At 37.6% G+C, this 12,562-nt stretch overlaps 1 protein-coding gene across 2 annotated transcripts in view; it reads right to left on the reverse strand.

Moving 5' to 3' along the window:
- LRRC7 (leucine rich repeat containing 7) overlaps nucleotides 1-12,562 on the reverse strand; it is a 495,371-nt gene that overhangs the window by 364,950 nt on the left and 117,859 nt on the right. The window contains exon 1 of one of the 2 annotated variants that reach the window (XM_059689216.1): nucleotides 5,712-5,773. The exons of the other annotated variant lie outside the window; for it this stretch is intronic. Within the exon in view, the coding sequence (XP_059545199.1) occupies nucleotide 5,712 (1 nt within the window). The 5' untranslated portion in view covers nucleotides 5,713-5,773. Of the gene's footprint in view, nucleotides 1-5,711; nucleotides 5,774-12,562 lie in introns of those variants that run through there. 2 annotated transcript variants of the gene reach the window in all.

Genomic DNA, 12,562 nt, shown 5'->3' on the forward strand with positions numbered 1-12,562 from the left:
CACTAAACTGTACACTTAAAAATAGTTAAGATTGCAAATTCTACATTAGGTGTATGTTAGCAGAATTATAAATAATCTTTAAAGTATTTAAAAATCATTTAAACAATAAAACAAATAATTATCAAAGGAACACCAATAAGACCGATGACATTTTTAACAGAAAAAAAAAATGGAAGCTACAAGACATTGGAATACATCTTTGAAGTACTGAAAGTCTATAACCAGTAAAAATCATATTCAGAAACAAAGATGAAATCAAGAATTTTCAAAGAAATAAAAACTATGAACATTTATTTTCAGTATACTGACACTAAAAGAAATAGTAAGGAGAGTCCCAAATGGGGAAAAAAGTATTCCCAAGTGGAAAACAGATATGCAGGAAAAAATGAAAGACAGTGGAAAAAGTAAATATGTGGGTAAATATAAATGGATCTTGATTGTACAAAATAATAACAAATCTCTTGAGTGAGGGGTAAGAATCTCTAGATACATGTGTCACAATAAGAATGATAAAAGATGGAATTAAAGTCTCCTAAGATTCTATTAATATCAGGTTATTGTTAAAACTAATATCAGGCTATTTGTTTAATATATTATGTTAAACCATAATAAGTCAAGGATAAATGTTGGACTCTCTAGAGTAACCATTAAGATCAATTAAAGAATATATATCTAATAAGTTAATACAGAAAAACATAGAATAGAAAAAAGAATTAATCCAAAATTCAATAGAAAGCAATAAAAAAGAGAAAAACAAACCTAATCAGATAGGTTATTAAGAGAAAATAAAGAGTAACATGATAGATATAAATCCAATTATATCAGCAAATAATTATAAATGTAAATGAGTTAAATATTCCAAGTAAAAGATGAATAGACTTTAAAAAAGTCTATTATATGATGTTTACAAGAAATCATAAATATAAGAACACAAGAAGACTGAAAGCAGAAGGCTGCAAAAAGAAATACATGCAATATACAGATGATGTATCATAGAGTTGTACACCTGAAACCTATATAATCTTATTAATCTTTGTAACTCTAATAAAGTTAATTAAAAAAACACATGAGCATATTAACTAAGAGAAAGCTGGCAGTAGTTTTACTAAGAACAGAAAGAGTAGAATAAACAAGAATAATCACTAGAAATAAAAAAGAACATTTCATAATGAGAAAGTGGTCAAACCATAAAAAATGTAAATGTTAATCATTATATCATTTGGGTGGCTTTTCAAGCAACTTTCTTCATTATGCTTTCATACATTGGTTGAAATTTTTACAATAAGCATGGATTATATAACTGAAATAAAGCAATAACGCTATTTTTATTGTGGACCAAAAATAAATAAATAAAGCAGTATAAAGACTTAAGAGTAATCTGTTTCTAAATAAAAAGTCTTAAAAGATTTGTTGGCTATTCTGCCCTAATTACAATCATGAAAATTAACTCTATAGAACCAGGGAAAGAAAAATAATAATAGTACTAATGAGAATCAGGTGGAAAAATCTCACATAAAAGTGTTACACTTGCTCAACTGGTGTGGCTCAGTGGTTGAGCACTGACCTATGAAACAGGAGGTCGCTGTTCAATACCTGGCTGGGGAACATGCCCGGATTGCAGGCTCGATCCCTAGTAGGGGGCATGCAGGAGATTAATGATTCTCTCTCATCACTGATGTTTCTATCTCTCTCTCCCTCTTCCTTCCTCTCTGAAATTAATAAAAATATATGTATTCTTTTTAAAGAAAGTTTTACTTATTTTCCTCTTAGTCTTTTGTTTATTTAAGGATTTAAAGACAGCCAAACAATTTTGAGTGTCTTTGCAACAAGAAGGTAACAGTACTTTAAAAAGAATGCAGGAATAATCCACAGGGAGAAAAGCATTCATTCTTTCATTCAAAAATATCTTGTAAGTTCCTACTATGTGCCAGGAACTATTAGCACTGGATGGATGGATGGATGGATGGATGGATGGATGGATGGATGGACGGACGGACAGGCACATCTATGCCCCCAGTTTTTGACAGAGCTCATTAAACCTTTGTAAATTCCTAAGGGATAAAGGTACTAGCAGAATCTTTTGTCCTAACATTTGGTCATTGATGCCAGTTCCTGACACAGGGTTCCTAAATCTCTTAGAGCTTCTTGAGTGATAAGAGTGTCTTTTGTTCTAATGAGATGACTCTGGCTGAACTTCTGCATGGGTCCTGGTTGGGGACTGGTCACCTGAAAAACCAAGCCATAATTAGAAGCTTGGAATTTTCAGCCCTACCTCCTATTCTCCAGGAAGGAAGAGGGACTGGAAATGGAGTTAATAATTGGTCATGCCTACATGAGTAATCCGCCATAATGTCTCAATAGTATGGGATTCAGAGAGCTGTCAGGTGGTGAGCATGTCCCCATTCAGGAGGATAATACAGCCCAACATCTCAGGGACAGAAGCTCCTGTGCTCTGAACCCTACCAGACCACGTATCTATTCATCTGGCTGTTCATCTGTATCCTTTTTCATGTCTTTTAATAAACAGATGAATGTAAGTAAGTTTTCCCTGAATTCTGTGAGCTGTTCCAGCAAATAACAGAATCCAAGGGGAGGAGGTCATGGGAACCTCCAATTTGTAGCCAAGTTGGACAGAAGTTGTGGGTAACCCGGAGACCTGCTACGTGGGTTTGCCATCCGAAGTGTGTGTGGGTCATCTGAAGTGACTGAGGGCTTAACCTAGGAGATCTGATGCTTCTCTAGGTAGACAGTGTCAGAATAGAGTTAAATTGTAGGATGCCCAGCTGGTGTCACAGAAAATCGGTTGTTGTCTGAAGTCTTGTGGGTGTGGTAGTAGTATGAGAGTAAAGGAGAAACACTGCAGGAGGACCGGGATTTTCCTAACAAAGATGCAAATAGAATATTTGTCAGCCGGCTGAGGGAAATCATTTATGAGATGGCTGAATGAAGTAATAATAGGGTATATGTATTTGACAGGATTACCTAGTAATGAAGATATCCTTAACCAAGGTACATTCAATTGCATTAGCTATTCAAATAATGGGATGTTTTAGGGTGATTGCAATAGAAAGATATCCTGAGAATAAGTAAATCTGACTTGTTAAATCTGGTTTAAAAATATAAAACCATCCAAAGATAAATCTGAACAACATAATTCTATCATTGGGCTTGATGTAGGAAGGAGATAAGGTAAAGAATAAAGTCACTATATTGAAAAGGACTCGTAAGTCCGTCTGGCCTTCAAAGTTAGATGCTCTTCATTAGGGCTCCCAATGGCTGACTAATTGTGATGCCCCAAAGCTTTTGCTCTCTCAGTCATATTTCTCCTAGGTTTTTCAGCAGCATTTAACAGTTAATGTCTATGAATCTGCCTGCTTTGTTGTTATTTTTTTTAAACAAAACATAAACACTGGAAGCCAGTTGTACTCTTACTTTTGACTATTGCTCCGTGTTTTTGTGGTTCATTCCACTTTTGATGATTGAATATTGATCCTAGGAATTGTACCTGTGGTAATGTTCCCCTTCCCCCTGTATATGTTTTCTGCCTGATTACATTCTGGTGACCTCAATCACTATCTCTATCCAGATAAATTAAGTCCATATGTCTTCTAATCCTAGAGCTTCAGTTCTGAATTTCCATCATCCCTGTGAGATACCCATTTTGCTTTGCCACAGGCACCTGAATTTCACTGTCTAAAGCTAGCATTTTAATATCCTCTGCTGAAAGTTAAGTGCTCTTCTTTTAATATACCAGATCTAAAATAATAGGATCCACGTCAAGCTTCTATAGAATACAGTGAAGAAGGTATTTCTTTGACATCAAATTCCTGTTCAGTATCTCTACTGCCGCCACCTTAGTTTGACTCTGAAATTGTCCACCTGGATTACTGAAAGCATCAAATACCTGGTCTTCCACCACCAGACTCTCTCAACAGTCTACCAGATGTTTCTCCTTTTTTCACTAACTCTTCTTTTAAGTTCTCCAATGCCTTTTAAATTTGATCTTCATTTCCTTCTGAGCTAAAATTGATGTTGACTATTACCAACATATTTCTAAACACATTTTTTTTTAAAAAATTATGTCCTTTATTAGAAAGATAACCCAACTGAACTATTTTTTAAAAGTCTTAGGATTTTGAAAGAGCTTTTGCTTTCCACTGCCTCATAGTGCAAGCTTGTATCACTGTATAACAACCCAAGAGAAAAACTCTAAATTTATAAACAAGTTACATTAAAGGCTAGTAATTTACATTATAATGATCCTTCTCTATTGAACCATTACTTAGCATTCTTGTTATCAAGATATATGGCTCCAATAGTATGAATATTTATAAGAATTTATATGTGAGGTACTTATTTTCCATGGTGTCATTTATAAAGCCGTAAAAGAAGACAGAAAGGGAAGAAACTTCTGCTGGCTTATATAATTCTTTAGGAACTGTACTGTTGAGCAATTGAAACACAATTTTAAACAATTTTATAATTAGAGAAACTTCTACTATTATAGGATTTTTAAATATAAATATAAAATGTACAATTTCTAAAATATTTTTATTATAGATAATGCCATCATATCTTATACAGTACACTTCTCTTTATAAATATATTTTAATCATCATTACCACTGAAAATTCTTGTTAAATTAAGAACTAACTGTGTTAAGTTTTATCTAAAAGGAGGATGAGAAAGACAGGATGAAAGAAGGCAAAGAGAATAGTCAAAGAACGTATATGCATAGCCCATGAACACAGACAATGTGTGAGGGCCAGAGGGAGGGGAGGGCGGGATTTGGGTGATAGAAGGCAAAGGTGGGGAGAGAAATGGGGGACATCTGGAATAATACCAACAATAACATTTTTTTAAAAAAGATGTATGTTATGTATATATAAATGTATCGGTGTGTGTATTAAAATATGTATATCATGTGTATGTAAATGTATCAGTTTCTTAATCTATATCCATGAAAGATTTGAGGTAAATACTTTCTAAAATCTTTTAGCCTTAACATTCTGATTCTATTACGATTTTCAAGATACATTTGGAGAAAGAATAAACTCCAACAACTTTAATGTGAAACAATGAATTTTTCAAAAAATTTTTTTGCCATTTAAATAATCTTATTTACCCTTCCCATCTTCTTAAATCCTCTTCTTAATCCACTCATCCAAACACTGCATTATTTCATTACTTGAAAATGTCAGTAAGTACTGATAAATGGAAAGATCCTGCTTTGTGTATGGATTTCATTTGATAGCACCTTGAAATTTTGAAATGTAACCTTCAAAAGTGAATGTAATTTACTTTAGTCTTACAGTATGGTTATAAGATAATTTCTATTAATGGTTTATGAGAGGAACTAATATATTTACATAGTAACTAAGTATGTCATGAGGCATAGGGACAGTCTTACTCTTTTTTATAAAGAAATATATTGTTGAATTGGGGCTCTAGAAATAAGACCTGAGAGAGGATACAATATTTAAACTTATCTTTATGACCAAAATAATTTCATTAATATTGACAGAAAATTGTTTCCCTAAAATTCATAGTTACTATTTTCTTCCTATTTTTGTAATATAATATATAGTTAACACAAATATTACTAAGTGTAAATTTTAAATTATAAGACTATTTGGTTATTATAGAGTAAAATTCTAAGAACACTACGGAATTCTACATATTTAAGCATAGCAAAATAACATAATATCTACTTGCTAGTTATTCCTGTCTCTGCAGACTTCTAGGTTGTGACCACTTTGACTTGCATTTTTTTCATGTAGCGGGCTCCTTCAAAAAAAAAAAAAAAAAAGAAAATTTAAAAATTTTTAATTAACTGTATTTATAAATTGACAAATACATCTAAATGAACATAATAAGCAAGAATGGAATGTGAAGAGCTTACTCAGATGTTCTTCTAATCATCAGGTTACACATCCTATCAGAATAATTCCGCAAACACTACATTTTAAATATTTGAGCTGTGAATATATATATTCAGGGTGGAACAAAAGGATGATACTATTTTCCAATATTCCTTTTTAATGCAACCCTTCAATAGCAGCAAGGAAAATTTTTTGTATAGTGATTTTCCCTCCCTTTTTGTTTTATTCCTAATAACTAAATAGTAAATGAGCAATGTATTTTCCTTGTTTTTATAAATTATAAAAGCAGAGTTTCTTTTAAAATATTTCATAAATTGGATTTTTACAGGTCTGAGTTGCCTTTTCTTTTAATTATTCTGAATAAATAAAGTTTTATGTTCTCACTATTACACCATAAAAGCTGATGTGGTCATTCCTAGTGACCTTTAAAAAATTGCTTTGACACTGGCACTTATTACATGTTTGTATATTCATAGTTTAATGTGTTTCCTATATTATAATCATAATAATTAATCCTAAAATAACCATATGTGTTTGTAATAATTAAATTTATTTTAGAAAAGTGATTTCCAGCCCAGCCATTGTTGGTCAGTGGTTGAGCATCGACCTATGAACCAGGAGTTCACGGTTCAGATTCCAAGTCAGAGCACATGCCTGGGTTCAGGCTTGACCCCAATTGTGAGTCATGCAAGAGGCAGCCAATCAATGATTCTCTCTCATCGTTGATGTTTCTATCTTGCTTTTCCTTTCTAAAATCAATAATATATACATAATACATTGACTTCCATGAAATTAATGAAGATATCCATATTTATTTAGAATTTTAGTTTATGCTCTATGCATTTACCAACCATGGTTGATAGAGGAAATAAAGAAAAAACTATACCTTGACATTACTTGTTTGAATATTTGAAGTAAAGCCTTTACATTTACAAAGCCCAAGAATCTCTATATACTAGTAGTTACTAGTCAGGACTCCAGGGAACCTCCACCTATTAGTGGAGCAGAGAAGTATCTAGTCCATGTACAGAGTCGGGCACTGCCTGGTGTGTTTTAGGAGTCATAAGGGAAGCTTTATTGTTATACTTTAGTGCAATTTTCTAATAAAAATTTTAAAAGGGGAGTGAAAGAACCAAGAAAATATTCAAGATCTGCTTAATAAAGTCAACTGTATATAGTAAAACTTAGTTACTTTTTTTTTTTTTTTTACCTCTCCTTGAAATTAGAAGAATTTTTTGGGAATAAAAACTATAGTAAAATATTAAATAGCAATTAAAATGCTGGAGACTATGTATTTAATTGATGTAATTCTTTACTTGTATAAAACACATCATCTTAGAATAAATAAAGCTTAGCAAACCATGTGTTTAGCCTGAAGTAATTTTCTGATTACAAATACATTATTTTTCAAAAATTTTGTTTTATTGTTTAAAGTATTACAAAGAGTATTACGTATGTCTCCTTTTTATCCCCCCTTGACCTTCCCCCGGCCTCCCCTACCCCCCAGTGTCTTGTGTCCATTGGTTATGCTTATATGCATGCATACAAGTCCTTCGGTTGATCTCTTACCCCCCCCCCCTCCCCCAACCCAACAAATGCATCATTAATATCAAATAGAAATTAACTAATTTTTTAGTTATAAGTATTCTTAATACTTTAGTTTTTTATTTTTATACTAATTTAAACGCGACTTTCACACCTCCATTACAGTGTTACATTATAAAATGCTTACAGTCCACAATATATTATTCTGAATGTTTTAGAAATACAAAGATACAATCTGATTAAATACCACTTGATATAGACTAGGTCTACAGATTAGAAAACTGAATTAATCTAATTTAAGTTGTTTATCTATAAATTAATAATTAATTTTAAGTATCTCATAAGCAGTTTCTTTAAAAATAGAGTTCTGTTAAAGAAAAACACAGGCCCAAAATGGAGTCACTTGTGCTAAAGCCCATCACATGGAACTTAGACTTAATACCTGATCTAATTGCAGTCGCAACTTTCTGCAGGCATATAATCTCAATTGGTTGGTCTGGAATTTTTGGTCAGCACCAGTAAGGTAATTTGTCATGACCCTCTCCAACCACAATCCCCTCTTGCAATGAAGCTGAGGCAATCTGCCCCATCAGATCCAGCCTTTGTCAAAGGGAAGGTAGTCTGGCCAGAAAAAATCCTTACTTTTCTTTTGCTAATAGCATTCTTGTCCTGCCTAGTTTCTACCTATGAAAGTCTTCCATATTTAAACTTCTTGGAGAAGCTCTCTGTTTACTAGATGGGATGCTGCCTGACATGAATCGCTCAATGAAGACAATTAGATCTTCAGATCTGAATTTTTGTTCTTTAACCATTCTTAATAGCCAAGCACGATCCTTAGGAGAATGGTTGTTTTTATATTGTTTTATTGTAACAAATGAAATTATAAGCCGAAAATGTATGATTTCAGTATGCAGGAAAGTGATATATATGTAAAAATAATTTATCATAATATTGTTTTATGCTATTTTGTTGCTATTGTGTTGAAAGGGAAAAGTGCCTCTTCATTTTCAAGGAGTCTCTATTCAACACAATGAAAGAAATATATATCTCAATTTAGAACAATAAATTAATATTATTGTTATATCATTATACTACTAGAGGCCCGGTGCACAAAAATTTGTGCGCTCATGGGGGAGGGGGGTCCCTCAGCCCGGCCTGTGCCCTCTCGCAGTCTGGGACCCCTCGGAAGATAACAACCTGCTGGCTTAGGCCTGCTCCTGGGTGGCAGAGGGCAGGCCCAATCCCTAGGTGCAGCCCCTGGTTGGGCTCAGAGCAGGGCTGATTGGGGAGTTGGGGTGCCTTCCCCTGTCATGCACAGTGCAGGGCGATCAGGAGGTTGTGATGCCACCCTCAGTCATGCTCAGGGTAGGGCCGATTGGGGGGTTGGGGCACCGTCCCCTGTCACACTCAAGGCAGGGTCAATGGGGAGGTTGCGGCGCCACTCCCTGTCACGCACAGAACAGGGCCAATCAGGGGGTTGGGGTGCTGCCCCCTGTCACTCACAGAGCAGGGCCCATCAGGGGGGTTGGGGCTCTGTACCCTGTCACGCACAGAGCAGAGCCAATCAGGGGGTTGGGGCGCCGCCCTCTATCACCCACAGAGCAGGGCCGATCAGGGGGTTGGGGCACCGTCCCCTGTCACACTCAGGGCAGGGTCGATGGGGAGGTTGCGGCGCCACCCCCTGTCACTCACAGAGCAGGGCCCATTAGGGGGGTTGGGGCTCTGTACCCTGTCACGCACAGAGCAGGGCCAATCAGGGGGTTGGAGCGCCGCCCTCTATCACCCACAGAGCAGGGCCGATCAGGGGGTTGGGGCGCGGCCACTCTCACACTCAGGGCATGGCCAATGGGGAGGTTATGGCTCTACCCCATCACACACAGAGCAGGGCCCATGGGGGAGGAGGGGTTGGGGCGCCGCACCCTGTCACACACAGAGCCGCAGGGCGATCAGGGGGTTGGGGAGCTCCCCCCTATCAGGCACAGAGTAGGGCTGATCAGGGGGTTTGGGCGCTGTCCCCTGTCACGCTGATCCCGGTGCCGGGATGCCTTGCGGCTCCGCTGATCCCGGTGCTGGGAGGTATATTACCCTTTTACTATATAGGATAGAGGCCTGGTGCACAGGTGGGAGCTGGCTGGTTTGCCCTGAAGGGTGTCCTGGATCAGGGTGGGGGTCCCCACTGGGGTGCCTGGCCAGCCTGGGTGAGGGGATGATGGCTGTTTGCAGCTGGTCACACATCCTTCAGGGTGGGGGTCCCCACTGGGGTGCCTGGCTAGTCTGGGTGAGGGGCTGAGGGCTGTTTTCAGGCTGGAGGTGACTGGACCTCCCAACCGCTCCTTTTTCCTTTTTCTTTTATATTTTTATTCTGGGCCAGCTTTAGCTTTGAAGCTTGGCTCCAGCTCTTAGGCCTCTGCTGCTGAAAGTAGGTTTCTGGCCTTTGCTTACAATGTTGCAATCCTGCTGGCTGAAGCCTGGCGGACTAAAGCAGGTTTCTGGGGTTTTGTTTAGCTTCTATATTTGTTTCATAGTTGCTTAGAGTTGCAGCTCAGAGGCCTGCAGCCGCAGGCGGGGAACGTTGGAGTCCTCCGTCACTGAAACAAGCAAGCAAGCCTCATGTTAGTTTCAAGCTGCCTGGCTGCCGGCCGCCATCTTGGCTGGCAGTTAATTTGCATATTGCCCTGATTAGCCAATGGGAAGGGTAGCGTTCATATGCCAATTACCATGTTTCTCTTTTATTAGATAGGATTACTATTATACTACACTATACTGCAGTATACTATAATATATTATAATAAATATTATATTATTATATTATAATTATATGATGATAGTATAATATATAGTGATGTTATTTTTAGGATGAGTAGACCTGCTCTTGTTCTTTGCAAATCCTTGGTATTGATTCCTGCCATGGCTAGTGCAGTATGCACATTCTTCAGAGAATGAAAAGAATGTTAGGACAGGACACTCTTTTATACACAGTTGTTATTTTTTTTAATTTAAGAGACCTAGTCACAGGTAACATCACATTTTTTAAGGCTATTTTAAAAGGGGGGGAGAAGGGAGAAGAACCTTTGGTTATAATAGAGATGAACATACCAGCCTTGATGGTTCCCTGTTACTAAGTAATATGTTAAAAAATAAATGGTCAGGTGTTATTTTTAGTGCTATAATGGTTCATGGTATAGTTCATGGGTCTCCACGTTGTTGTCCATTTTATTTTTTTTATGTTTTTTATTTTACTTAAATCTTTATTGTTCAGATTATTACAGTTGTTCCTCTTTTTTCCCCTCATAGCTCCCCTCCACCGGTTCCCACCCCACCCTCTGCCCTTAACCCACCCCCCACTGTCCTCATCCATAGGTGTATGATTTTTGTCCAGTCTCTTCCCGCACCCCCCACACCTCTTTCCCCCCCGAGAACAGTCAGTCCACTTCCTTTCTATGCCCCTGATCCTATTATATTCACCAGTTTACGCTGTTCATCAGATTATTTATTCACTTGATTTTTAGATTCACTTGTTGACAGATATGTATTTGTTGTTCATAATTTGTATATTTACCTTCTTCTTCTTCTTCTCCTTCTTCTTCTTCCTCTTCTTCAAGGATACCTTTCAGCATTTCCTATAATACTGGTTTGGTGGTGATGAACTCCTTTAGCTTTTTCTTATCTATGAAGCTCTTTATCTGACCTTCAATTCTGAATGATAGCTTTGCTGGGTAAAGTAATCTTGGTTGCAGGTTCTTGCTATTCATCACTTTGAATATTTCTTGCCACTCTCTTCTGGCCTGCATAGTTTCTATTGAGAAATCAGCTGACAATCATATGGATACTCCCTTGTAGGTAACTAACTGTTTTTCTCTTGCTGCTTTAAAGATTCTCTATTTGTCTTTTGCCCTTGGCATTTTAATTATGATGTGTCTTGGTGCGGTCCTCTTTGGATTCCTTTTGTTTGGGGTTCTCTGCGCTTCCTGGACTTGTAAGTCTATTTCTTTCACCAGGTAGGGGAAGTTTTCTGTCATTATTTCTTCAAATAGGTTTTCAATATCTTGCACTCTCTCTTCTTCTGGCACCCCTATAATTAGGACGTTGGTATGCTTGAAGTTGTCCCAGAGGCTCCTTACAATATCTTCATATTTTTGGATTCTTTTTTCTTTTTGCTTTTCCGGTTGGTTGTTTTTTGCTTCTTCATATTTCAGATCTTTGACTTGATTCTTGGGATCGTCTTGTCTGCTGTTGGAACTCTGTATAATATTCTTTATTTCAGACAGTGCATGCTTAATTTCTAGTTGGCCCTTTTCATATCCTCGAGGGTCTCACTAGATTTCTTGAGGGTCTCACTAAATTTATCAGAGGTTTCTAGAAAATTCTTGAAAAACCTTATAAGTGTGGTTTTGAACTCTATATCCAGTAGTTTGCTTTCCTCCATTTCTGTCATCTGTGACCTGTTTCTTTGTCTCTGCATTTTTTATGCTTCCCTGTGTTGATAGAGTGACTTTCTGTGCTAGGTGTCCTATAGGGCCCAGTGGCTCAGCATCCCCAATTACCTGAGGTGGACACTCTTGGTGCACCCCTTTGTGGGCTGTGTGCACAGTCTTGTTATAGTTAAGCCTTGATTGTTATAGGTATCACTGGGAGGAATTGACCTCCATGCCAATTGCCTGTGAGAATCAGCTGTGTCTGCGGTGGGAGAACTTCTGTGCTTGAGACACTGTTACAGGGCAAGACTTGCTTCAGTGGGGCTTTGGTGCTCACTGAGTCTGCCCCCTGAGTGTGTCCCCTATGGATCTGAGGAGTTGTAATCTGGATGGTCCCATTCTGACCACTGGGTATACTGGCTCTTGGATCTCTAAGGAGGTGCTAATTTAGCCTCTTCCTGAGGCTACCCAGCAGGAGCTATGGAGAGATCTACAGATTCCTCTTCTTTGTTTGTGGTTTGGAGGTGCCCAGATGAGGCCCAGCTGTGAAGCAATGCCAAGCTGCTGTGGGGCTTTGGACCTTCTTTTGGAAGTTCTGGGTCTCTCTGACCCAGCTGTATTTTGTTAGGTAATTTTCAGATTGCAAAGGGCCAGGCCTTTCATATGCAAAAGCCTCTATGCACAGCTTGGATGGGGCAGGGTCTCAGGGGATCAACAGGG

The sequence above is a fragment of the Myotis daubentonii genome, chromosome 3 (genome assembly GCF_963259705.1).
Source record: "Myotis daubentonii chromosome 3, mMyoDau2.1, whole genome shotgun sequence".
NCBI lineage: Eukaryota > Metazoa > Chordata > Mammalia > Chiroptera > Vespertilionidae > Myotis > Myotis daubentonii.